General features: G+C 35.0%; 1 protein-coding gene across 3 annotated transcripts in view; it reads right to left on the reverse strand.

Annotated features, from left to right (window-relative positions):
• Positions 1 to 369: 369 nt before the first annotated feature.
• The window catches only part of SYT14 (synaptotagmin 14), a 174,788-nt gene continuing 149,315 nt past the window's right edge, over positions 370 to 25,842 (reverse strand). For 2 of the 3 annotated variants that reach the window (XM_036912437.2, XM_036912435.2), the window contains 2 exons: positions 8,855 to 9,044; positions 370 to 4,974 (listed from right to left, as the gene is read on the reverse strand). In XM_036912437.2, coding sequence (XP_036768332.1) covers positions 4,661 to 4,974; positions 8,855 to 9,044 — 504 coding nt within the window. In that variant the 3' untranslated portion in view covers positions 370 to 4,660. Of the gene's footprint in view, positions 4,975 to 6,229; positions 6,287 to 8,854; positions 9,045 to 25,842 lie in introns of all 3 variants that reach the window. The other variant, XM_036912436.2, reaches the window with a different exon arrangement.

A 25,842-nucleotide genomic window follows, 5' to 3' on the forward strand; every position in this document is an offset into this window, starting at 1 on the left:
GGAGGAAGGGGAGACATGTAATAAAATTACAGTTAAGCTTTAATAAAGGGCAAAGAAGAAATGTAAATAAATTGTCTTGAGAGAACAGAGGAAGACAAGAATCTTTCCTCTCACCACTGACATGGCCAAGACACGTGTTAATGGACACAGAGTATCCGCTTTATAGGGTAGAAAGGTGATCATATACAATTAAGATATCTTTGATTCCCAAAAGTGTACAAGGAGCAGAACAAATGGATTAAAACATCTTCAGAATATAAGTAAGTATAGGCTAAAACAGTAAATTAATCCCCAAGTCTTTGAAAATCAAAATCATCTACAAAGTATGACACAAAAGTACCATTTATGTCCTGAGAAGAAAGCAAATCACTGATCTTTTCTTCTTCTTTGTTTTGTATTTCTCTTTCCCCAAGTCTGTTTGTTTTTTCTCCTTTTATAGTTCTGCCATTCAGTTAAGGTGGATGGCAGTATTGATGAATATAATGTTACCTAAACTTTTTCTTGCAACTGGTAAAAAGGGATGCCACTGCAATATGCACAGTATAGATTTTAGAGTAATTTATACCTGGGTTCTAATCCCAGGTCTGCTACTTCCGTACTGGATGACCTTGGGCAAGTCTGCTTAACATCCCTGCTGCAATTTATTCATGTATAAAATATTGATAATATTACTTGCATCATAGTATTGTTGTGAGAAGCAAACAAAATAACTAATTACTGTGCTAGATCTTAGTAAATTGTAGTGGGCACAGATGATGTTTTAAAGTTAATGAAAAAAAAAATGCTTCAGCATGTTTGTCCTCATACTCAATACTGAGTTTGATTACTCATGATACTGACACCTACCTCCACTACAGGCCAGAGGGAGAACCGGGGCCAGTGAATGGGGAAGAGCTATGAAATAAAAACTTGTGCATAACTACCAGTGTGAAATAATAAGTATCAGCGACACATCCAGTCTCTGCAGGCAAATGGAAATTTTATGCAAGTGGACTGGTGGCACTTCCATTCATACCTGGATAAAGACCTTGAAAAAATGTGTTGGTGACAACTGTTCTCACTGTATCTAAAAATTTACATCTCCGAACAGCCTACCTTTCAGTTCACTTAAAAAATTATAACATTTGGTCTCCCATCTTCATCTTGAAGAGCACCTTCAAATCTATGACCTCTCCTACTGGTGCTATCTTAGCTTGCAGTCATTGGTTATGCTTTTGATTCACTTGTTAAGTGAAGTGAAGATGACGGTATCAAAAAAATTATTTAACACACAGCAGAAGGCATTAGCACTAGGCTAGCTGGAACTGCCCTATCAGGCCCTACATTTAAACATGAGCATATGACTCAGGAGAGTTTAGATAGTTTTTCATTAGTCTTTCTTTTTTTTTTAAATTGTGGTCCAAATAATTATTTTTGTCATTAAATAAAACATTATTGAGAATTTACTGAATGCATAGTAAGAAAAAAGGCAAATGGATTTTACACAAAATGTGGATAGTACAGAAGATACAAGATCAATAGGAGAAAGCTTCTCAAAGGTAAGAGGATATTATACTACACAAATTCTTTGCTGATGTGAAATACACTTTGTTTCCTGGGCAGTAATAACTACATTTTGCAGCTCATTTGGGAGACAAAGCCTATAATTCCAGGATCAGGAGCTCTCATGAATGCCAGTCAACTGCCATATTTGGACTATATCATTTTGTTATAAAACTTAGGGGATTTTAAGAGAATAAGAAAGTGGGTTGTCTTTCTAAAGTTTCTGAGACAACACCTGCTGCCCACCAGTGGGCCCCTACTTCCTATAATTGTTGAGATATAAGATTTGCCTTGAAGCTGTCATGCAAATTCAAGCACACGAAGGAGCAGGAGTACTATCTTGTTCATTAGAGTTAGTAGAGTGAGGTGGGTCTCTTGAGCCCTATTTTATCTTTTTCTAAAAGAACAGACAAATTTTGGGGGGTAACTATTCTAAATTGTGTCAATCCACAGGATAAAAAGATACGTATTTTGTTATGTGTGGAGGAGAATGACAGCAAATAGCACCCAAAACCAAATGTAATTTATAGTAAATACGCAGAGGAGAAAAATAACCCATAAACTTGATAAATGTTTTTCTATTTAGTTATCTGAAAAAGCCAGGGTACCTTCACCTTTACAAATGTGTATTCGTGTATATATACAGACACACACACATACATATAATATGCATATACACACACACATACATACGTTGTGTGTGTGTAGGCATGTGTGTGCATACAGATACACACATAAATAATTCATAATCTTTGAGGCAGCTGGGGTGGAGGTAGGGTCTTTCTTAAAATTTTTTAAAATTGTTGATTAATTTTAGGCCATAATGGTTTTGATACTTATACCAGATAAACCCCTTATACCAAAGCACACAAATTCTGGGCATAGCCTCAAGAAAGACAGATTTAAAACAAATGACAGCTAGTTAGGTCTTTTCCTCACTGAAGGAGAAAGCACCAAACCAATCTTATGTGTTTGATTAGGCTTTGTTACAGCTACTAATAAAACTGATAACTCCTTTTATTAAGAAGATCCCAGTTGTTACCAATGCAGTCAGCTGTTTCAAAGATCCTTGTACTATCAAATGCCTAAATTCAATTTCACAGTAAAATCTACACCCCCCACCCTCTTCAAATCTCTTTCCATACTGTTGCTCAAAATACTTGCATGAGATATTTTGCCATCTGATTCACGTTCTAACTTTATAACCTAACTCATTCATAAAGAAACCTGGAAAAGGCTGGCTCATTAATGTAACAATTGAAGAATGGATTTTTCCCTTTAATGCAACTCTATAACACACATTCCTAAACCTCATGTCACCCATTAAAGCATTTGTATTTTATAATTCCTGTGTATGAATGCATAGAGCTGCCATTTTTTAAACTAAAAAATATTAGGAGTTCACTGTCTTCTTGGATTTCTTTTAAGGCCTTTTAGTACAGCCAGGCTGAAGTAGTAATACCTATGCACGGTTTTGTTTTATGGTAATAATGAGTTCTAGCTTACAATAATACATAATACATACTTAGCTGGCACTAGAAACAATGATACACTATTTTTTTAGTAACTGCTAAATAGTATGTTTTTGTCTTGTTTAACTAGAAATTAGAAAGAGAAAAATGAAAATATTTTTCATATATATAAAAACATTGTATTTAATAAAGTATATGCATAAAATTATATGTCAGGTAAGAAGCAAAATTAAGAAGAAAACAGCTTATAATATTCCTGATTAACCAGAGTTCTTAAATAGAAAAACAATAAATGAAAATGCCTTGCCATTTAAAAAATAACAGCACATTATATGACTTTCACACACTTCAGAGGAAATAAAGATCTTGTGACACTGTTCTGAGGAATCTTTACATTTATAAAAATCGAAGGCCTGATTTTGCAAATACAACTTTCAAGCCGTATGAGCAAATTTAACTTACATGGAAGGCACAGGATGACATCACGTTGGAGAAAGTATCTGTAAATTTCATAAAATCCAGTCACAAGTCACTAAAAACTTCATAAGGAATCTCAGAACTGTTTTAGATGTTCTGATTCAAATCGAGAACTGGAGAGTCCTTATAGCACAAATACAAATTGAAGTAAGTGTGAAGAAGATTTAGAGAGAGAAGTTTCTTATTTGAATGCTACCTGCTTTATGCAGTGTTGGTTACTAAATACTCAGAGCAGATAATTAAAATTTTCTTTAACTTGAATTGTTTTCAATTTTCAACAGCTTTTCTATTGATTATTTAGTTCGTAAAAAATGTGTTTTCACATTGCTACAATTTTAAAGAGTCAATCATTGAAAGAAATTTTAAAGTCAAGTCCTGCTCTATTAGCTTCCTACATTGGAATACAAGAATACAGGAAGTGCTTTCAACAGAAAGTTACATAGTTCTACAGTACAACCTGTCTAAAAGACTTGCAAGGGACCAGTGCACTGACTTGGTCTCTTTGAATCAGGCAAAAGCAGAGGCAAATGAAGAAATGAGCTTTTTAAAAAAATAACATACAAAACTTCAGTTATGAAAATGCTATTGAGAAGAAATGAGGCACACTGAAACTAAGTGCACACAGGGAAAATATCTGAAATAAAGCAATTTTCAGAGTGACTGAAACCCCTCACCATTAGATCATTAGATAAGACTTACGAAAGAATTGGAGAAGTGCTTTTTCAGACTATAGAACATTATAAACGTTAGGGACAAGCCAGTCAGAACTATGTTTTATGGATACTATGTAGGGTGACACGAAAATAGTGTTGCAACTAAAAATTCTGATTTTTTAAAGCATTTGTAATTGTGATTTTTCATGAAAGTATTCGCTTTTTTGTGAATGTAAAATGAACTTCAAAAGCATTTTCTCCAAGCTCTGGAGGACTGTGAGTTTCACAGTAATATAAGTTTCTCATTTTCCCAAACAAGCTCTACCAGAGACACACGTTGTCTTCATTTATGTCAGTATTGGGTGTTCTTCCCGCAGAATTTAAAGCATTTTGGTAGAGGGCTGAAGACAATTCTTCAAAGAACAGCTCTTCTAAAGGTGACTAGGTGGACACAGTAATGTCATGATCAGAAATGCTGCTGCCTCGGGTTGTAACTGCTCGTTCACCTGCCGTCCCTCAAGCCTCTAGTAAAGCATGCCATCTACACACCTGCTGTCCTTTCGACTCTTTCATTTCAGTCCAATGATTGAGTTCCTCTTCTCCAGAGCTATTCAGACCTAAAGAAATCCAGCCTATCATCTCTTTCCTTTTCATGCTGCGTTTGTTATACACAGACAAAATGAGCGTCACATCAGAAAGTTGAAATAGGGCCACTTGAAAGACAAAAGTCTCCTTGTATACTGGATTTGGCTGCCCTCTGCGGATGGATGTCTTGCATTTGGACATCTCTTGCCCCATGGAATTCAGGAGAGTTAATTTAACATATGTATCTACAGAAAAAAACAACATACCACAAATATCATTTGAAACAAACTCAAAACATCTTTCCTGGAACATTTGCTGAGAAGATTGAGTATTGATTCTTTATAAGGATATGGAGTATACCATGTTTAATGGAAATTCAACTTTGATTCCATTTTGATGTAGATGCTTAAAAAATGTGACAAGTACAGAGAATGCTGAGGAGGCAGAAAAGCTTTTGGGGGTGGTAGTATTTTAACCTACTTCTACGTTGCAGTTATAATTTAAAGGTATACCTCATAATCCTTCCTCCCCCTCCCCCCTCCATCCTTGGCCTCCCACTACCACCCTTCCCATCCCCATCCCCGTTTAGCTTCACTAAGCAGGACATCATAGCGTTAATAAACACTTAGCAAGCTCAGTTAGCCACAACACTGTAAAGCATTCCACTGTGCTTTCAGAGAATAAGAATAAACAAACAAATAGAAATGAAGGCAAATGATGAAGAGGAAAAGAGGAAGACAAGAATGCAAAGATGACACTGAAACAGCTTAGGATGAAATGTCAAAAAAATCTCTGCATGGATGTGGTTTTTAAATATATTTTAAAACCATTTAAGGGCCAAAATGAAGGCAAATGCGTTAAGGACTCAAAGTTTAGCAAATTAAGTAAAACTTTTTCCTGGATTCATGCAAGAGTACATTTAATGTGCTTTTTGGATAGTTAAAGCGAATAGTCTAGGATTCTTTTTTGGCAGAATTTAATGTGAAATTTTACGTATGGTATCTTAGCTATTTTCATGAATTACAAAGAAAATTGATGTGATGTTTAGTGTACAAAGTGAAACAGCAGTTCATTGCCTGATTATTGGGGAGATAAACCCTCTCTTCAAACAACTGTGTTTTCAAATTCTTTAGACTCATGCAAATGATCTTCAGCATGTTGATCCATCATGTGTACTTCATATCAAAATTTCAATTAATTTTAATGAAAATTGCAGCATTTCTCATGAAATATTTACTCCCGTTATATGTATCAACATACAAAGAGTGAAAAAAATAAAACCTTCAATTTTAAAAGTTTTGCTTATTTTATAAATACTCTGAATACCATCATCCATAATCAGAGATACATTCTAAGTTAGTTTTATTAAAAGTACCACAGATAATAAATGTGCATTTTTTTGGAAACCAACATGGTGGACAGCTTCACTGCTGGCAAGTTTTAGGGTATTTTGTTTTTGCATGAAAAGACAACATCCAATTAGCCTCTACAGGAACTCACCTCGGATTATATAAACCTGTCCACCTATCAAGTGTTTTAGACAACAGAACAGTCCATCTGACAACAGGGGGTGGAAAGCAGTAAAAGAAATAATGACCAGATGTCAATTGTTGGGTGAAAGAGGGTCAAAGGTTAGAATTAAAGAGGAAACACTGTTCACTGGAGTGGAAGAACACAAAACTTTAGCATTTTAAGTCAGGTAGAGGGTTGCACAAAAGAGTTGTTGGGGAAATTTCATGGAATGAGAATTTTTAAGGTCATTGTGTAATCTTAGACAAAAATTACACTGTTTTAAAGGGGGACACCTTTATAATGATATCCTCTTGGTCTAAAGCACATTGAACATAGAATCATGCAAATTATCACTTTTATAAAAGACTGAATAGAAGTCATCATATAATCATTATTATTGTTAAGCTAAATTTTTGGTTGTCCATGCAATATGTAAATCTTCAAATACTTTTATTACTCTCACTGTCATATAAAATTCAATTATGCAAAACAAAATAGAACTATCAAAATTTTTGCTCTTGCATGTTGCATTGCTTCTTTGGATAAAAATTGGATTATTCAGTCTATAATACAATTCAAAGCTTAGACGCTAAGTATATATGGAGGGTCACAATCTTATATAATATATGTAAGACAAACTGATAAAGCTGTCTTATGTTTTACTTCATGACTACTCCACTTCATATAATTACTTTTAATTATATGAATGTATATTTATATTTATGCTTAATTTAAATGTAATAAGCATTAGGTTATGTTTATATACTAGCTACCTCGCAGCTAACATCATTAACCATCCTGATACTGAAAATCTCATTCTAAAATAATGGGAATTGCTATAACCTACTGTTTAACCTGAAAAATCTACTGGGTGTTGTGGATGCTAATCTTTTTTAACCTGCTCGTTTATCTGACTCTGTCTCCACCCCTCTCCCTTCATTTCAGTTCTGATTAGTGTTTCTCTCTTTCACCAGAGTGCATATAGCAAGAGCAGAAAGGCAAACATATCACTTCATTTTGCAACTTTTTAGCATTTCAAGTAAAATATTTGTCAACAAATTGAACTATTACAGCAGGAAGGGAAAACTGATGGCCTGTGGCCAGATAGAACCCCAGATAGTATTTTACCTGTTAGGGTGTTCACGGATGTTTGGATCTGAACATCCTGAGGCAGGGTGTGTGCTCGGGCCTTTATCACAGGCCTCACATTTATCCTTATCTTTCATCTATACATTTTGCTCATTTAAGTTACTTCTCATGCCATTTGACTTTGCATTCTAAGCATGTATTAATGAAGATAACCCAAGTCACACTTACAAAGCTATTTATTCTAGCAATTGCTTCTTTCTTAATTTAGAAAACTCTTTCTGAATTTTTCCTTCTAAAAGGAGAGAGGGGACAATAGTAATTCCATCTGTCTTTTACGGACCTCTGTCTAACCTGAGTCTCAGTTACCCTCTGAAAACACAACCTTGATTTATGTATTCAGAGCACAGACTTTGGGGAGCCGGGTCAGTTGTCCAAGGGCAGAATGACAGAGCTAATTTTGGCCTTCTGACTTCTAACTTGGGGATAGATACATTCCATGATATATGTAAGAAGCAAGGTTTCCAATACTACTTAGGGCAAACCAAATATATTTTTATGACTTTTCACTTCAATTGAAAAAATAACTTTAAGGACATTTAGAAAGTAATGTTAATTCAAGGTTGGAAAAAGTTTCTCCTCCTTTAATATTTGATACTTGGAGTAAAAGACTTGCTTGAAGCAAGCTGGTGAGAAATTTTTAAGCAAATTTAAGGTGGCTATTATTATTCAAGATTTCCTTTCAAATACTTAGTTCAGTGCATTAATGGCTTTCATTTTAGAGGACAAAGAAGATGCTACTTTTCCAGGTGATTTCTTTAGATATCAACACACAGTTGTGGAGGCATAATGGGTGACACTTTCCCTGTACCCCATAACCTACAACCTCGACCTTGACCTGGGAGAGAGGGAAGGAGTAAGAGGCAGAGGTGTAGCATCTAGCTTTCCCTTCCTAGCCTCAAGGGTAAATATCAAACTACTCCTTATTCTGTTTGTCCTGGTAAAGGCAAAGCACATTCCATTTAAGAAAAGACTGTTGGCAGTACTGATTTATAATTATAAAGGAGGAAATAGGAAGAAACTGTTTTTTTTAATTGTTAAGGAAGACAAGGGGGAAGAATATAGAAGTGTATACATTAATTTATAGTACTGCATGCAGACAGAAAACAAAACTTCAATCTTCAGTTAATAATAGCTATATATATTCTGATCATTTGTGGAATATTATTAACTTAAAAAAAACCTGTAACTTTATCTGGCATTAGAAGATAACCAATATGAAAGGGATAATTTATTCTGCAGACACTATGAAAAATTAATAGTCCTGTCACCTTACAATTAATATTTTGAATTTCAAATTGTTCTACTTCCCAAATGACTGGAAATAGAAACATGAAACAGATTAGCTGATGATTACACCAGTTCATTTTGATCAGTTAAGACTAAATGATAGGACTGAAAACCTTTAACACCGAGAGTCCCGTTAAGTGCAGAAAACATTAGAATCAAAAAATTTTTTTCACTCACTGGGTGGTCTGTTTGCTGCCAAGTTTCTGAAGTGGCTGCCTTTTATCACTTCTGCTGATAGTCTTCCGGTTGTGGCATTATAAAGCAGGCCAATGAGAATTTCAGGAACAGAGCCATGTTCAAGAGACTGACATGAGGAGGTACTTTCACTACAGGACATTTCTGACACGCTCACTTGGGAGTCACAGCCCTGTAATCAAAGAGGAAATCTCCATAGTATATTGTAAAAAAGATATATTAAGAGATACATTGTTAAAACCATGTTTATTGGAATTGGATAGCTACATCACAATAAAGACAAGAGTTGCAAGCACAATTCCCAAAACACTGGACCAGAAATGTTGTTTTTAGAATATTTTAGTCCCTGGATCTCTTCTCATTACACAACAGGCAAAGAGATAATAGCAGATGGTTTCATAAATCCCTGCATATGATATTTTATGTACGAATCTGAGAAAATAAATTTCTTAAACTTACAGGAGTTAATGAACTATTTTCTGAATGTGAAAAATTGTTGTTTAAAGACTTACTGACCTTAAAAGATTGACAGAGAATTAGACTAAATTACATTAAATGTAAATGCCGTAACTGTGTCTTTAAAGACAAAGATAGGCACACTTTGCTTAAATAAGCAAGACAAAACTATCTGTTATTTATAAATCAATATTTAAAACTGAAATACAGAAAGTTGAAAAGAAAAGGATGGGAGAATATTTATCATGCACATAATAACCAATAGAAAACTAGTAGAGCTACACGAGTAACAGTCAAGGTTAGCTTTAAGGCAATAACCATTACTTGAGATGAGAAAGCACACTAAATAATGATAAAACTTTCAATTTACCAGGAAGATAAAATAATTCCAAATTTGCATGAATTTAATAACATGGGCTCAAAATATAGAAAGCAAAAATTTCCAAAATTAGAAAGAGAAATAGGCAAAAACACAAAGTGGGGACTTCAGCACACTTCTTTCAGCAACTGAGCAAATAAGCCAATAAATGCTTTAAGGATGTAGAAGATTTGAATACCACATTAAGTAAAAATGACCAAATGGCAATATGGAGAACACCACACCCTACAACTATAGAATATATATACATTTTCTCAAGCACGCAGAATATTTACAAAATTATTTCTAAAAATAAAGCAAATAACAAGGATTTTCAAATGATGGAAATTATTCAGAATATATTTTTTGATCAGCTAGAAATTCATATTAGCTTCTAGTTAAGAAAAAAGTCCCTATATACTTGGAAATTAAGGATACATGTCTAAATAACCCATGGGTAACTACATTATAATGACAATGAGTTATTTGAAAAGAAAAAGAAAAAGAAATGGAGGAGAATCCAATTAAGAAAAAAAGAAGGCGCAAATAACAAATATCAGGAATGTAAAAGAAGACATCACTATATATTCTATAGATCATGAAGAGGTAAAAGGATAGAAAGAACAGTTTTCTTCCTGAAATGATGATGAAACAGACATATAACCAAAATGGACACAAGAAGAAATAGAATATCTGAACAGTTTTACTGAAAAAATAGTATTTGTTACTAAAAACCTTTCCAAAACAAACAAAAAATTAAAAACCTTTAGCTAAATGGCTTCACGAATTAATTCTAATTAATAATGCTAGTCTTATGCAACCTGTTCTGTATAGTAGAGAAAGAGGAAACACCCCAGTTTCCTTTAAGAATCTAGCAACACCTTAAAACCAAAACCTGATGAGGACATTAAAAAAATTACAGATTTTCTCATTCAGGAATTTAGATTCAAAATCCTAAATGAGCAATTTAGCAAACCAAATCTAGCAACATGTAACATTATACTTAATAGAAAAAAATTTTAAATGTTACCCCTTTGAAATTGGGGATGTGACAATGATACCAACTATTATGACATCTAGTCAACATTGTAGTGGAGGTCCCACCCAGTGAAGGTCCTGCTTCACTGAAGGCAATAAAATGAAATAAAAGGTATATTATTTGGAAAGAAAGGGGATAAAACTGTCCTTAAGTGCAGATTATATAATTGTGTACAGATGAAATCTATACAGGTCCACAGATGAATTACAGCTGCATACAAATATAAAAATTTAAAACCCATAATTACTTTATGTCAACAACAAATCTGAAAATTTAAATAAACAGCAATTATTAGAGCATAAAATATATAATATCTAGGAATAAATGTAATAAATGATATGCATAGCCACTATATAGAAAATATGAATATCACTGAGAGAAGACTACATGGTGCTGTATAGAAATACTTAGTAAATATGTTAAAAGGCTTGACTTTTTAGTATCCTCTCTAAACTAATCTATAAATTAAATGCAATCACGATGGAAATCTCAACAGGTTTCTTGTGGAGCTTGACCAGCTAATTCTAAAATACATGTGGTATATATATACACACACACACACAATGGAGTATTATTAAGCTTTAAGAAAGAAGGAAATCCCATTATACGGGACAACATGGATGAACCTGGAGGACATTATGCTAAGTGAAATAAGCCAGACACAGACAAATACTGAGTGATTCCACTGATAGGAGACATCTAAAAATAGTCACATTCATAGAAGCAGAGAGTGGAATGGTGGTGGCGAGGACATGCGGGGAGCCTGAAACGGAGAGCTGTTGTTCAGAAGGTGTAAAAAGTTTTAGTCGTGCAAGAAGAGTAAGTTCTAGAGATCTGCTGTACAACATTGTGCCTAGAGTTAACATTACTGCATTGTACACTTAAAAATTTGTTAAAGGGTAGATAATAATGTATAAATGTTCTTACCACAATAAAAAAAGAAAATAATGTACAAGGTAGGAGGCCCTACTCTACTGAGTGTAAAAATGTATTATGAAGTTACATTATTTAAGAAGATGTGAAAAAAACAGTATAAAACTGACTAGTAGAATAGAAAGCCCACAAATTAACTTATGCATATGTAGACATTTAATTTACAACAAAGGTAGGCTACAAAGCAATGGGGAAAGAATAATATTTTTAATAATAGTGCTAGGACAATTGATTATCTACACAGAAACAAATGTAAATTAACCCATATGTCAAAACATACCAAAGAATAAATTCTGAACCTAAATATAATAAGTAAAACGATGAATCTATATGTTAACATAGGGGACTATATTCATGATCTCAGTGTAGGGACAGACTTTCTAAAGAGGACACAAAAGCATTAATCATAAAGGACAAGCTGGGTGATTCTGATGAGATTAAAATTAAGAATTTCTGAGCTTCAATAGAGACTTTTAGGATGGTGAAAAAGCAAACAATTAGAAAGAGAAGAGGCCTGCAACACATACAGTTCATAATTAGCTCAAATCCAGAATATGTAAAGAGCACCTATAAATCAATAAGACAGCATAATATAAAAACAGCTGGATACTTGAACCAGTAATTTCACAAAAGAATTGCCAATAACTATATGAAATGATGCACAACTTCATTAGTAATCAGGTGACTAGAAATTTAAACCATGAGATAACACTATACAACAAAGAAATGGGTTAAAAATAACAAGTGCAGTGGGGACACAGAGCAACGAGAACTCCCATGTTCTCTGGGGATAGCATAAAGTGATATGGCTCTGAAAAATGTTAAAAATACACATACCATATGACCTGGAAATTCCACTCTTACACATACACCCATCAAAAATATGTGCAATGTTTATCAAGAGACAAAGGAAAGAAAGTCCATAGCACCATTATTCATAATGGTCTCAAACAGCAGAATGGATAATACTTTGTGGTGAGTTCATACAATACAGCAATTATGCTGTACACAGAGTAGCATACACTATATAGCAAATAAATTAATTTAAGGACTTGGAGTGAAAATTGCTGAACCTGAAAGGATACTTAGCTTTGTAACTCCATTTACGTAAATCTCAACAGCAGGAGCAGCAATAACAAGAAAACAAAAGTCAAACGAAGTCCAGGCAAAACTAAGCCACAGTATTTCAGGTGCGTGAATAGGTTGTAAAACTATAAAGCAGCAAGAAAGTGGTTAATATCAAAGTCAAAACTTGGTTAACTCTAAGGGTGGGGAAAGAAGGAACAGTGATTAGGAAGGGCATGATGGCAGCTCCCGGGGGTGCTGGCGAGGTTTCATTTCTCGACCTGGATGGTAGTTACAAAGGTTGTAACATTTTTGTTTTTTTTACACTTTCTAATGTGTGAGGTTTCACAAGAAAAAATGTTGAATGGGAGAATTACACAATACAGGGATATAATATATACAAATTAACACACAATGATAAAAATAACTATTAAGGACTTTCTTTGACGATTCCTAAACGGATTCACTCCACGAGTTAAAGAAAAAACTATACCATTGTTTTCTGTAACACGTTTTTAGATTTAAACAATTTTAGATTTAGATTTTTCAATTTAAAAGAATCTGAAAACGTTTTATACAAATCTTCAAGTCTGAATTTACTGTTGGCTATACAAGTGATTAAGGAGTTTTAATACATACTTGGGAACTGAATTAACTCACTGGTCTAGTATTCAGAGGGGTGACATCTCCTATTTTCAAATCTAACTCTAAACCACAGAGGAGAAAGCCAAAAGAAATATACATCTTATATTCCTAAGTCATGGGTTTACAAAACACATAGTTGGGTATGTTTTCATGACAGTTGGAGGACGAAGCATAATTTTAGTAAGTTTCAATTAGGATATATCATCACTTATGAAAATAGTGTCAAAAACATGCTGGAGCACATCTGGTGCATTTGCTACATTAAGCTATTATGCTAGGAGCATCTGTTAGGATATAATGAGACACATTTTTTGTAATAAAGTGTTTTTCATATTAACCTATTAGATAATAAGATGTGGATCTAATGTTTTCTTATCGACAGAAAAGTTGTACTGCCAAGTATGAGCAACAAGGTCATGTGCTAAGGAAGGCCTTTCTTGCTCTGAAGGAGAACAGCCACCTTCTCTTCCCACTTTACTGCTGCAAAAATGTCCTTGCCTCCAAGACCAACAGAGAAGCAAGAGTGGTAAGATCCTTGGTGATCACATTGCATTTGAGTATAAGCCCTGCTAAAATGTGCTTTTTATATGTGAAAAGCAATGGCTAACAGAAAAAAAAAAAAAACTACTGTACGAAAGAGTTCATTCTGAATTTATACCTTAGGAAAAGGGCTCATTTCATGGCCTTTCCACCTTCATCAGTGTACCTGCCTCTCCCAGACTGGTGTAGCTGTGGCAGTCCAAGATCACCGTGCGCAGCCAGAGCAACAGAGAATAACAATATAAACACAGGAACTGCAGTAAAGACAAATTAAATACAGGAGCGATACACTCAAGGGGCATCCTGCCTCTGACGGTTCCTCAGGGCACACTGCTCCACCCGGTGTGCACCCAGGCATCTCTGCAGACCCCATCATTAATTTATAACCGGGGCTCGCCTAGGTGGCAGTAACCGCAGGTGATTAAGCCAAAGTCAAACAAATCCCAGTTATAATTAGGTCTACTTAAAGGAATAGTCCCACAGGCTCCCCAAAGTAAAACTTCTTCCCATCTAACATACTATTTTACTTCTTTTTAATACTGCCTCGCCTTCCCCGTGAGTCCTTTGCCCTAGGGTGAAGGATTATAAGCAATTCTGTGGAAGTAGGAAAAAAAATCTATTTTTCAGAGAAATGAATAAACTCTATAATAATGTTTCCTCTAAGTAGAATGACCGTCATTACATGTCCTTAATGGTGCTATTAGGTTAAAGTTAGGCGGGAACTTGTAAATATAGAGAAAAACATGATTAAAAATGCAATGGAATGTACTCAGCTTCTCTTGTAATGCTAAACTGACTCCACCGTACTTGTAACCATGTCTACCCACTATTTTGAAGGTAAAGCTGCCGAACTGTACAATGACAATTACTGTAAACGTGAAGAGTTTCTGTTGAATTTATTTCCACTGCGGCTGGAAGAGATCTCTGTGTTTTAGATTAATTTACACATAAAATGCTTCCATTATGCTTTCTGAAAATGGAGAGATGAGGGCACAGAGGGTGAAGTGTAACCGGAGGACTTGTGCCGCCTGGCTGGGGCTGGCGCTCCTGGGGTCTCCTCCCCAGTTGCAGGGCTCCAGGGACCCCCATCCTCAGGGCCCTTTCCCGGCCCCAAGGCACTGAACTTCTATCAGCAGAGGTGAGGAGGAGATGACCAGAGGCAATTTCAGGAAAGAGAAAGAGCAGTATAACTGCTCCAAATGTCGATCCCCTTTTATCTCCTCTCCCTCCCCAATCCAGTGTCAAGGGGAGCCATTCTGTATTTTGGTAGGAGTAAAAACACCAACTGAGTCTGAAGTATAATTTACTGGGGTAAGTAAAAAAGGATGGGTGAATGGTTTACTGTTCCTTAAGATGTAAAATGTACACAAAGACTTCTAGTACTGTGTCAAGGAGAGATTTATCTATAACTAGCACAGCAAAGTAACTTGTGGCCTCAGCCTAACCAGTCAGTCATGCCACGTTTGACCTCACGTAATTTCTCTAAGATGTAGATCTAAGTATGTTAGTTCCCAGTTCAGCATACCTCTCTTGCTTCACACTGCTTATAGACCAAGTCTGTTTTTAATTACCACCGCATTTCACATGTTTCCCAATTTATTGTTTTCATTCAACAATATTAAGGGCCTGCTGAGCAATGGATACTGTACTAATTTGGAGACATACAAAGATGAATAAAACAAAGGTTCTCCCCTCAGGGGACTTAGAATCTAGTAGGAAAGACAGACAAAGCAACAATTTCAGAGTAAAATAGTAAGCCTCTGATAGAAGTTCACCTAGTAGTAGGTGAGTAAATTGGGCTTCAACATTCCTTTCTAGCTACATTTTCCACTGGGTCAATTTATATTTACTAAATGTGCTATCCACTTTTGGGCCTTCGCTCAGATTCTGTGTCTGAAAATCCCCTTCCCTTGCCTATTGAAATCCTTTTAAAGCCAACTTCACATCTCTCTTCTCAGGAATACGGTTTCTGATATCCAATAATTAATTGCATCTACTATATTCTCCCATACAACCTTCCAAGGCACTTTATCATCGTCTGCCTTAAAATCAATTCCTCTCCCCACCTAGTACAGTGCTTTGTACAGAACATTCAGTAAACTCCGAATGTTCATACTGCTTAGTCTCCAAATGGCTGTTCTGTTTCTATTCTATTCTGTGCCCTTCGATAAGATAAAACAGCATGTGGTCTATTAATTACTTTTTACAACTAGCCTGAAGTCTGGTCACAAATTAATCAGGATGATTGTGAATGAATATGGGTGTTTCTAAAATCATTAAACAAACTGAGAATATAAATATTAGATACAAGGGTATAATGGACACTCTTGGTTTGCTACCAGCATACTATCCCTTTTACTTCTTACTTCTTTCCATAAATGACATTCTATTTTGTTTAGGTAGCCAAACCTAGGCCATACAGAATTCCCACAGAAAAAAGAATCCCCCTTGAAGACGAACTCATGTTAAAAAGAAGTATAAGGAGAAAGAAATGATTCACCGTGAATGACAGTCGACAGACCCAAAAGAGACTCATACTGACATCTCTAGGACATGAATTACTAGAATACCGTGAAAGAGATTATTTTTAAAATAAGCTTTACATGAATAGAATGCTAAAAGAAGTAGTAGAAACTGCAAGAAAAGAACAAGACAATATGGGGAAAAGTGGCAGATTTAAATAATCATATGAAACTTCTAGAATGAGAAATAAGAGTCATTAAAAATAGAATCAATGAAAAATATGAGTAAGAGGGTAAGGAGAATGGAGGGTGGAGTGGGAATGTTAAGTATATTTTCTTATAAGAACTCCAGAATGAGAGACTAGAGAAAATGAGAGGCTATATTTGAAATACACAGGTCATCAGATTGAGAAAGCACAGGTCCTAAGGAGGGTTATCAAAAATGAATCTATACCTATAAAAAGTATAGTGAGAGGATGAAACCTCAAAGACAAAATGATAAAAGTATAACCACAGAGAAAATGGAAAGGAAAACAATTTATCTAACAGAGAGCTTCTCAACAGCCCTGAGGACCAGAAGGCAGTGGTATAATATCTTTAAAGTGCTGAGCCAAATGAAATCAAATTATTATAGCTTCCTAGATTATCGCTTAACGGAGGAGGCAAACTCCAGGTATTTTCAGGCAAGGACCTTGAGCATTTACCCATCATAGATCATTGCCAAAATAATGACTGAAGCATATACTTTTGAATTCCAAGGGAAGAAATTATATGGAAGAAGCAATAGTGAGCTAAGAGGTTATGAAACATGTAGGAAATCTAAATAAACAGATAGATTGATCAGAAAAATATTTGTAAGGATATGGAAAATTTGAGCAACACTTAACAAGTTTGATTGAATGGATATATGGGACTGCTACTTAATAAATGTAAGCATATGTAGAACATTACAAGTGTCAACCATATGCTAAGCCACAAAGGAAGTCTCCACAAGTATCAAAGAATAAATATCACAAAAACTTTATTTTTTGACCACATTGCACTGAAATGAGGAATTCAGCAAATATCTGTTGCACACACATTACATGCCAGACACTGTTGTGGCATTTCAGTGTGTATTAATGAAAAACAAACACATTTTGACCTACATGGAATTTCATTCGTTAGGGGGCAGAGGAGAGAGGGATACAATAAACATAACAACTATAACAAGTATAAGTGTATGAGAAATAGGTATTATGAGGGAAAAAAGAAATAGGGTGAACAGGGTCAGGAATGCTAGTGGGAAAGGAGATGTAATTTTAAATAAGAGGCCAGGGTAGAGTTTACTGGGAATGTAACATGTGAGCAAAGACTTGGAAAAGATGAGGAGTTAGCCACATGCATATCTGGAGGAGCATTGCAAGCAGATGGAGCAGCCGGTCCTGAGAGCCCAGAGGGGGGGGTGTTGTCTTCAAGGAATAGTAAGGAAGCCCATTTGGCTACAACTCCAAGATAAAGGAATAGAATTGTAGGAGGCCACTGCCATCCCCCAAATAGATATATTTGGATACCCGAACAAGCAGAAATCTTCCTAAATTAGGAAGAGAAGAAACCATAACAGAAATCAGAATTTTAGAATCCAACAGATGAAAACATTATTAAAGTTGTGGGATGAATCTATTAGCAGTATTATAGGGAAGGGTATAGCCTTACATACATTTGTAAGAAGACAAGAGAGAGTGCAAATGGATGAGCTAAACATCTTCAACTCAAGAAGTTAGAAAAGGAAAACTAATTAAAGAAAAATAGTAAAGGTGTTTAACAAAAACAGCAGCTGCTTTTTTTGAAATTATGAATAAAATACACTTGACCCTTGAACAACACTGGTTTTAACTATAAGAGTCCACTTACACGGAGATTGTTTCAATAAATATATTGGAAAGTTTTTTGGAGATTTGTAACAATTTGAAAAAGAACATTTCTTTAATTGTAAGAATACAGTATATAATATACATGACATACAAAATATGTTCATTGACTGTTTCTGTTATTGGTAAAACTTCCTGTCAACAACAGGCTATTAGTAGTTAAGTTTTAGGGGAGTCAAAAGTTATACATGGATTTTCAACTGTGTGGGGGTGCTGGTGTCCCTAAATGTCTGCATTGTTCAGGGGTCAACTGTAGATAAGCCCCTGGAGATACTGATCAACCTGGTGTTGCTTAAGGCGGTTAAAGTTGGATATTCTGTCATTTGCAACCAAAAGTATCCTGATTCCAGCACCACTATCTATCTCTGAGATATTTGAGTTACTGCCAATGCACACTGGCTTGAGAGGGTAGTAAAGGCTGCACCCCAGAAATGCCCTCACACATATATTCAGCAGAGGTGTGAGCTTTTTAAAATTGGTCACTAAGCTTATAGAGTGCTAGAATTATAGTTATTCCCGTGTAAGTTAGTGTATTTCAAAGTATCAAATGTTCCGTTTACTTTGTTTTAAATGAGATGATCTGAATCTGTATTTTAAATAGAAATACAATTTTTCTTTACTACTGGAAAACAATATAGTTGACCCTTGAACGACAAAGGGTTTGAAGTGCATGGGTCCGCTTAACGTATTTTTTTTCAATAAATATATTGGAAATTTTTTTGGAGACTTGAGACAAAAAAACCATTTTCTTTTCTCTAGCTTACTTTATTTTAAGAACACAGTATGTAATACATATAACATAAAAACTGTGTTAACTGACTGTTTATGATATCAGTAAGGCTTCTGACCAATAACAGGCTATCAGTACTAATTTTCTGGGAAGTCCAAAGTTATACATGGAGTTTTTACTGTGTCGCAGTCAGCACTCTGAGCCACCTTGTTGTTCAAAGATCAACTATAGAAGGACAATTAGAAAATATCAGTGCAGAATTATTTCTCAATACCCTATACATTTTGGATTATGTACTATTATGCACAGGCTATTGGTTTTCCAACTGTGGTTAATGTTATCTATTGATTTCACTTTTAAAATACAGTTTTAACTATTTAAAAACAAAAACAGAAGCAATACACGCACATAAGTCAGTATTGAAATAGAGGCAGGACAATGTACTGGTAAGGAAAGCAAACTTTGAAGTCAGGCTACTAGGGTCTGTCAGTTATGGAAATGTGACTTTGGGCAACGTATTTAGTATCTCCATGCTTATCTACAAAATGTAGAATGACTGTCTACTTCCTTAGTAGTTACATTACTTATAACCTGTTAGAGAACACCTTACATTTATTTGTATTTCAAGTTTAACTCATTATTATTTGTACTTTGGACTGAAGATCCACCTATTTCTGTTTGATAAGTATTTGGAGACTGCAGCAAGTGGTTTGAAAAGTTACCACTTGTAACTCCTTACTTGTGTGAATCAGACTTTTCTGTGTATTGCATAATTTAAAAAAGAAATGAATTGCAGAGCTGAAGTAAGGCTAAAGTGCATTATCAGCAATTGTATAATTCTATGCTTTGGAGTAATACAGTGGGGTTTATAGCTAAGCACTAACATTTCACCATCTGTAACTTTGGACATGTTTTAAAATTTCCTTGAGACTCGCTTTCTTTATCTGTAAAAGGAAGATAAAAATAGTACTATATCAAAAATTTTATTCTAAATTTTTCACTCATTAGAACAGTTTCATTATTTTTTCAGTGGTTGATGTTGTAAGTAAATATTATAATAATAAAATTTCTGTTAGTAAAATATCACCTTTACTGCTTTATATCTTTGGGTTACAAATAATATTTCATTTGAGATAAAGGGTGTAATTGCCTGAAAAACTTGAACTCCTCATGTGCCACACCGTCTTCATACCCTGTTTCTGAATGGTCCAAATGGCCCAATTTTCAACATTATAAGACTGTGCTGCCCTCTGCTGACCTGGTTTCTCCAACATATTTTGAGCCTTCTGAGAAGTCAAATTTACACTTTAGGATTAAAGTAATCTTACAGTAGGCTGGAAGACTAATAATGCGGATGGCAATACACTGAATGTAGCTCTAAATGTATAAAATTTGTCAAGGTACTAAAATACAATCTGATGTTGGAAACCAGGAATCATAAGAATACACTCCTAGTGGTATAATACTTATCAAGTTTAGATATCCTGTTCCAAATAACGGCTACAATTGCTATTGTTTATAGTGCTGCTGACACCTTGTGGAAAAGTAGCAAAATATGTACATTTTTGGCCTAAATTTTCAGTAATTATTTCCTTGATTCTTTCTTTAAATTAATAGCAACTTGACCTGTACTCCCCCATTAGACTAGCACTTGTATTTTGGCTAGTTGCAATGTACTAAAATTATACTTCCTATGCTAGAAATCTTGAGATCTTCTTTTAATCTCACATGCTGAACTAGACATATCCTGGTTATTTTTCCTTCAGAAGTCTCTCAAAATTAGTTCCTCCTTACTAAAAAAACCTCCTCTAATAGAGGTTTAACACCTTGCAGTGCAAAGGGTACGTGACAAGAAATCAGAAGAGCAAAGAGCAATGCTACCTGCTGGCAGCCCTAAGATGTGTGTAACTTACCTATCAAGAGTCTCATTTTTCTCCATTATAAAGTAGATTATTGTTCATGTCCTGTCCAGTTATAAGATTACACAAGCCAACATGATAAGGGCTTTGAAAATAGATTACTATAAGACAACTTTATTTCTACAATGTGCAAGTATCTTAGCTTTTCCCATCTAATGCTATCTCTGCATTCTGCCATCGATATACAGGGAGGGAAATGAATGACAGAAGGGATGGGGAGACAATAGGCACAGGAGAAGTCTCCTATGTTCAATTAGGTCCTCCTCTTTGTCTACTCAATCTGTTACTTACTTTTGATTCTTTGAACTTTCAGCCTTGTAGCTCTCTTCTGATAATATTCTTAGGTCTTACTTAATTGGATAACCATTTTGAGTCAGATTACCATACTCTGTGCCATCAATCTCCATGCTAGGGGAAACACCTCAGAAACTGGTCAACTAGAGGCACATAAAACTGGTTTTGATGTGGACACAACTCTACTTAAAAATACTTAAGGGTAGAATGGTGAAGCAAGGCCTCTGAAAATCTGCTCCTCCATAAAAGCGAGAAGAATACTGGCAAAAATAATCGAAATCAACTTTTTCTGAACTCTGAATTAGCCAAAGACTTGCAATAATCTGAGGAGTGTTTATTCAAGAAAAATGGCTGAACACCAGTAAGAATAAGATTTGTGGCATTTTTACTTTACCTCGTTTCCATCCTCTTCTTCCCAGTTCTATGGTAGCCTTGAAAACCAAGCCTCATAACTACGGTAGCTGTGGAAACCAGTAGCCTAGCAGAAACTGGAGTAGTGAGAAAAGATTTGGAGTTTCCCCAGAGCTGGAATCCCAGAGAAACGTCATTACTTGATTTGTTTAAGAGCTTTCTAAACAGCTCCGTTCTCAGGCTTTGTCCTGATTTGATCTAACTCAAGAGAATGATATGTATGTACAGTACAGCTGTTGTCTTAGGACATGTGTTGGAAACAATCCTTGGCAATTGCTTCCTCATACAGCTGAATGGGGTTCATGGAATTTGATAAGCTCCAACACACTCCTAGGAATCTAAAGTCCATGCACATGTGTAAGGCTATGAGCACATGCTCTGTCTGGAAAGACCTGGAGAAGATTCTTAATGCTCAGGTCTAGCTGACCTTGAGGTTCTGTGTGTGCATAAAGGGAAAGCTAAGGCACAGTTGTAAACACCACTGGGGCACTGAAGGCATAGCCCCCATACACAAAAAGCCCCTTGACAAAGGCTGGGAGACTCACTGACACAAGGCATTTAAGGAAATCTCTGTTTCATCATTAGCTTACAACTATTCTAACTGAATAGAGACTTCAGTGACTACACATGACAAATAATACAGACCTTACAAAATTAATCCAGGAAAGTCACCAAATGAATAAAAAGAAACAACAAAGAGCTGGAACATTATACTATTTAAAAATGTCCAGTTTTCAACAAAAAATTACAAGCCATGCAAAGAAATAGAACAGTATGGTTCATACATAGAAAAAACTGTCAACAGAAACTGTCCCAGGGAATCCCAGGTATTGGACTTTATATAGATAAGACTTTTAATGAGCTCTTCTCAATGTTCAAATAACTAACAGAAACTATATCTAAAAAATTCAAGTATGAGAACAATGTTTCACCAAAGAGAGCATAACCATAAAGAGATGGAGGTTATTAAAAAAAAACTGAAAATTCTGGACTTGAAAATTATAACTGAAAGGATAAATTATCAATAGAGGGGTAAAAAGCAGATTTGAATTGGCAGAAGGAAGAGTCAGCAAATTTGAAGATAGGTCAACTGGGATTATCCAGTTTGAACAGAAAGAAAAAATTATGAAAGAAACTAAGATGAAAGAGCCTCAAAGACCTGTGAGACACCACCAGGCATTCCAACATATGAAAAGAGGCAGTCCCAGAAAGAGAGGGGACAGAAAGACGCAGAAAACATCTGAAGAAATAATGATTGAAAATTTCCCAATTTAATGAAAATCATTCATACGCATATCCAAGAATCCCAATAAATTTCAGGTAGGATAAACTAAAAGGTAGCCATACCTAGACACATACAGTCAAACTGTATAAATTAAACAAAAAGAATCTTGAAAGCAGTGAGCGAAAAGCAACTCATCTCGTAAAAGGTATCCTCAGTAGGATTAATAGCTAATTTCTTATCAGAAGTTATAGGCCAGGAGGAAGTGGAATGATATATTCAAAATGATGAATTCAATACCCAGCAAAACTATCTTTTAAAAATCATGGAGAAATAAAGAAATTCCCAGATAAAGAAAATCTGAATTCATCGCTAGTACACATGCCTTACAAAATGTTAATAGGAGTCCATCAGGCTGAAAGGAAGGGACTCTAGACAACAGCTTGAAACACACAAAGAAACAGAGAACACCAGTAAAAGTAACTACACAGGTAAATACACAAGACAGAGCAAATATATTTTAGTTTGCAACTTGTGCTAGGCTGAATAATGGCCCACCCAAAGAGGTCCACATCTTAACCTTGAAAATCTATGAATATGTTACCTTAAATAGCAAAAGATAACTTTGTAGATGGAATTAAGCTAAGGATTTTGAGAAGGGAAATTATCCCTGGATTTTCTGAATGGGCTCAGTGTAATCACAAGGGTCCTGACAGGAAAGCAGGAGAGTAACAGGCAAAGACAGAGAAGTGTGAAGATGCTATGCCGCTGGCTTTGAGAACAGAGGATGGGGACATGAGCCAAGGAATGCAGGTGAGGTGGCCTCTAGAAATTAGAAAAATGTGGAAAAAAAGAAAAAGAAAAAAAGGATAATAGGGCTGCTGATATATTTTGGACTTCCGACCTCTACAACTGTAAGAAAGTAAGCCTACGTTGTTTTAAGCTTGTGGTAATTTGTTTCAGCACCAGTAGGAATATTATACATACCTCTTTTTCTCACTGTTAGATTTAAAAGACATGGAATAAAGAATGAGCATACAATTTGTTGATGAACTTAAATAAAGATATAATCTGTATGAGAATAGCGTAAAGGAGGGATGAAGGGAGTGGAACTATTTATCAGAGCAGTTTTTATAGACTATTGAAATTACACTGGTATTAATCTGAATTAGCCTATTTTAAATTAAGATGTTAATAGTAATTCCCACTAAGAGTAAAACTTTAAAAAACAGAGTGACGGAAACAAGGCAATTAAAAAGGCGTATCAGAGAAATAACTTTTTAACACAAAAGAAAGAAGGATAAACTTGATAAAGGGCAACAAAAAAGACATAAAACATATAGAAAACAAATAACAAAAAATTATTGTTTTACTTATCATTACTTATATTAAATATACATAACAGTCCAATCAAAAGAGAGGAGTTTGGTAGAATGGAGTGGAAGAACATGACCCAACTATATGCTGTCTGTAAGAGTCACACGTTAGATTCAAAGACACAAATAAACTGAAAGTGCAATGACTAAAAAAAGGTATACCATATAAAGAGAAAGCAAAAGAGTGGGAGTGGCTATATAATCAGATAAAAAAGACTTTGAGACAAAAATTGATATTAGAGACAAATAACATTTTATAAGAATAAAAGTCAATCTCTTAAGAGGATATAACAAAACCATATATGTACCCAGTAACAGAGCAGAGCCCCAAAATATATGAAGCCCAAACCGACAAAATTATAAAGAGATATAGACAATCCAACAATAATAGTTGGAGGCTGCAATACCTTATTTTCAATACCGGACAGAATAACTAGACAGGATATCAAAAAGGAAATAGAAGACTTGAACCTTATAAACCAACTATATCTAAAAGATATCTACAGGACACTCTACCCAACAATAGTAGGATACACATTCTTTTCAAGCACATACGGCACATTTCTTTATAGATAGACCAGGGCAGACCATATGTTAGGCTAAAAATAAGAGTCTCAGTAAATTTAAAAGAGTGAAATAATATGTCATATTCTCCAACCATAATGGAATTAAATTGGGAATCTTTAATAGAAGGGATTCTGAAAATTCACAAATATGTGCAAATTAAATACATTCCTAGATAACCAAAGGGCCAAAAATGAAATCACAAGGGCAATTAGAAAAAAAAATTGAGATGAATGAAAAGAAAAATTCACCATATCCAATCATGTAGGATGTAGTGAAAATTAGTTCAGAGGGAAATTCATAGCAGTAAATGTCTTAGTTTAAAATTATGACATATCTCAAAGGAATAACCTAACTTTCTACCTTAAGAAACAAGAGCAAACTAACCCAAAGGAGAAGGAAGGAAATTACAAAGATTGGAATGAAAAGACTAGAAAACAACACAGGAATTCAACAAGACCAAAAATTCTTTGAAAAGATCAACAAAATTGATAAACCTTTAGCCAGAGTGACACGTTAAGAGAGCACTTAACTACTCAAAAGAGGTATGAAAGTGGGGTCATCATTACTGACCTACCAGATGCAAAAAAGATTATAAGGTGTCTACAATTAGATATCTACTATATAAGATTATAATAGTATCTACAATTCACCAAGTTAGATAACCTTAATGAAATGGAAAAATCCTAGAAAGACATAAACTATAAAATTGACTCAAGAATAAATAAAAAATCTGAATACATCTACAGCAAGTAAAGGTTGAATCAGCAATCAAAAAACTTCCTACAAAGGGAAGACAGGTACAGAAGGCTTCACTGGTAAATTCTACCTGTTTGTGGGCTGAACATGCCCCCAGCTGTAGGTTCAACACCTGTTACCCAGGAATGTAAAGTTATTTGGAAATGGTCTTTGCATTTGTTAAGACGTAAGTAAGGTGAGATCATAATGACAAACCCTGTGTGACTGGTGTCCTGATAAGAGAAACCAAGACACAGAGACACACAGGGAGAATGCCACGTGAAGGAAGGTGGACATTGGAGCGGTGC

The sequence above is a fragment of the Manis pentadactyla genome, chromosome 9, assembly GCF_030020395.1.
Source record: "Manis pentadactyla isolate mManPen7 chromosome 9, mManPen7.hap1, whole genome shotgun sequence".
In the NCBI taxonomy this organism is placed as follows: Eukaryota; Metazoa; Chordata; class Mammalia; order Pholidota; family Manidae; genus Manis; species Manis pentadactyla.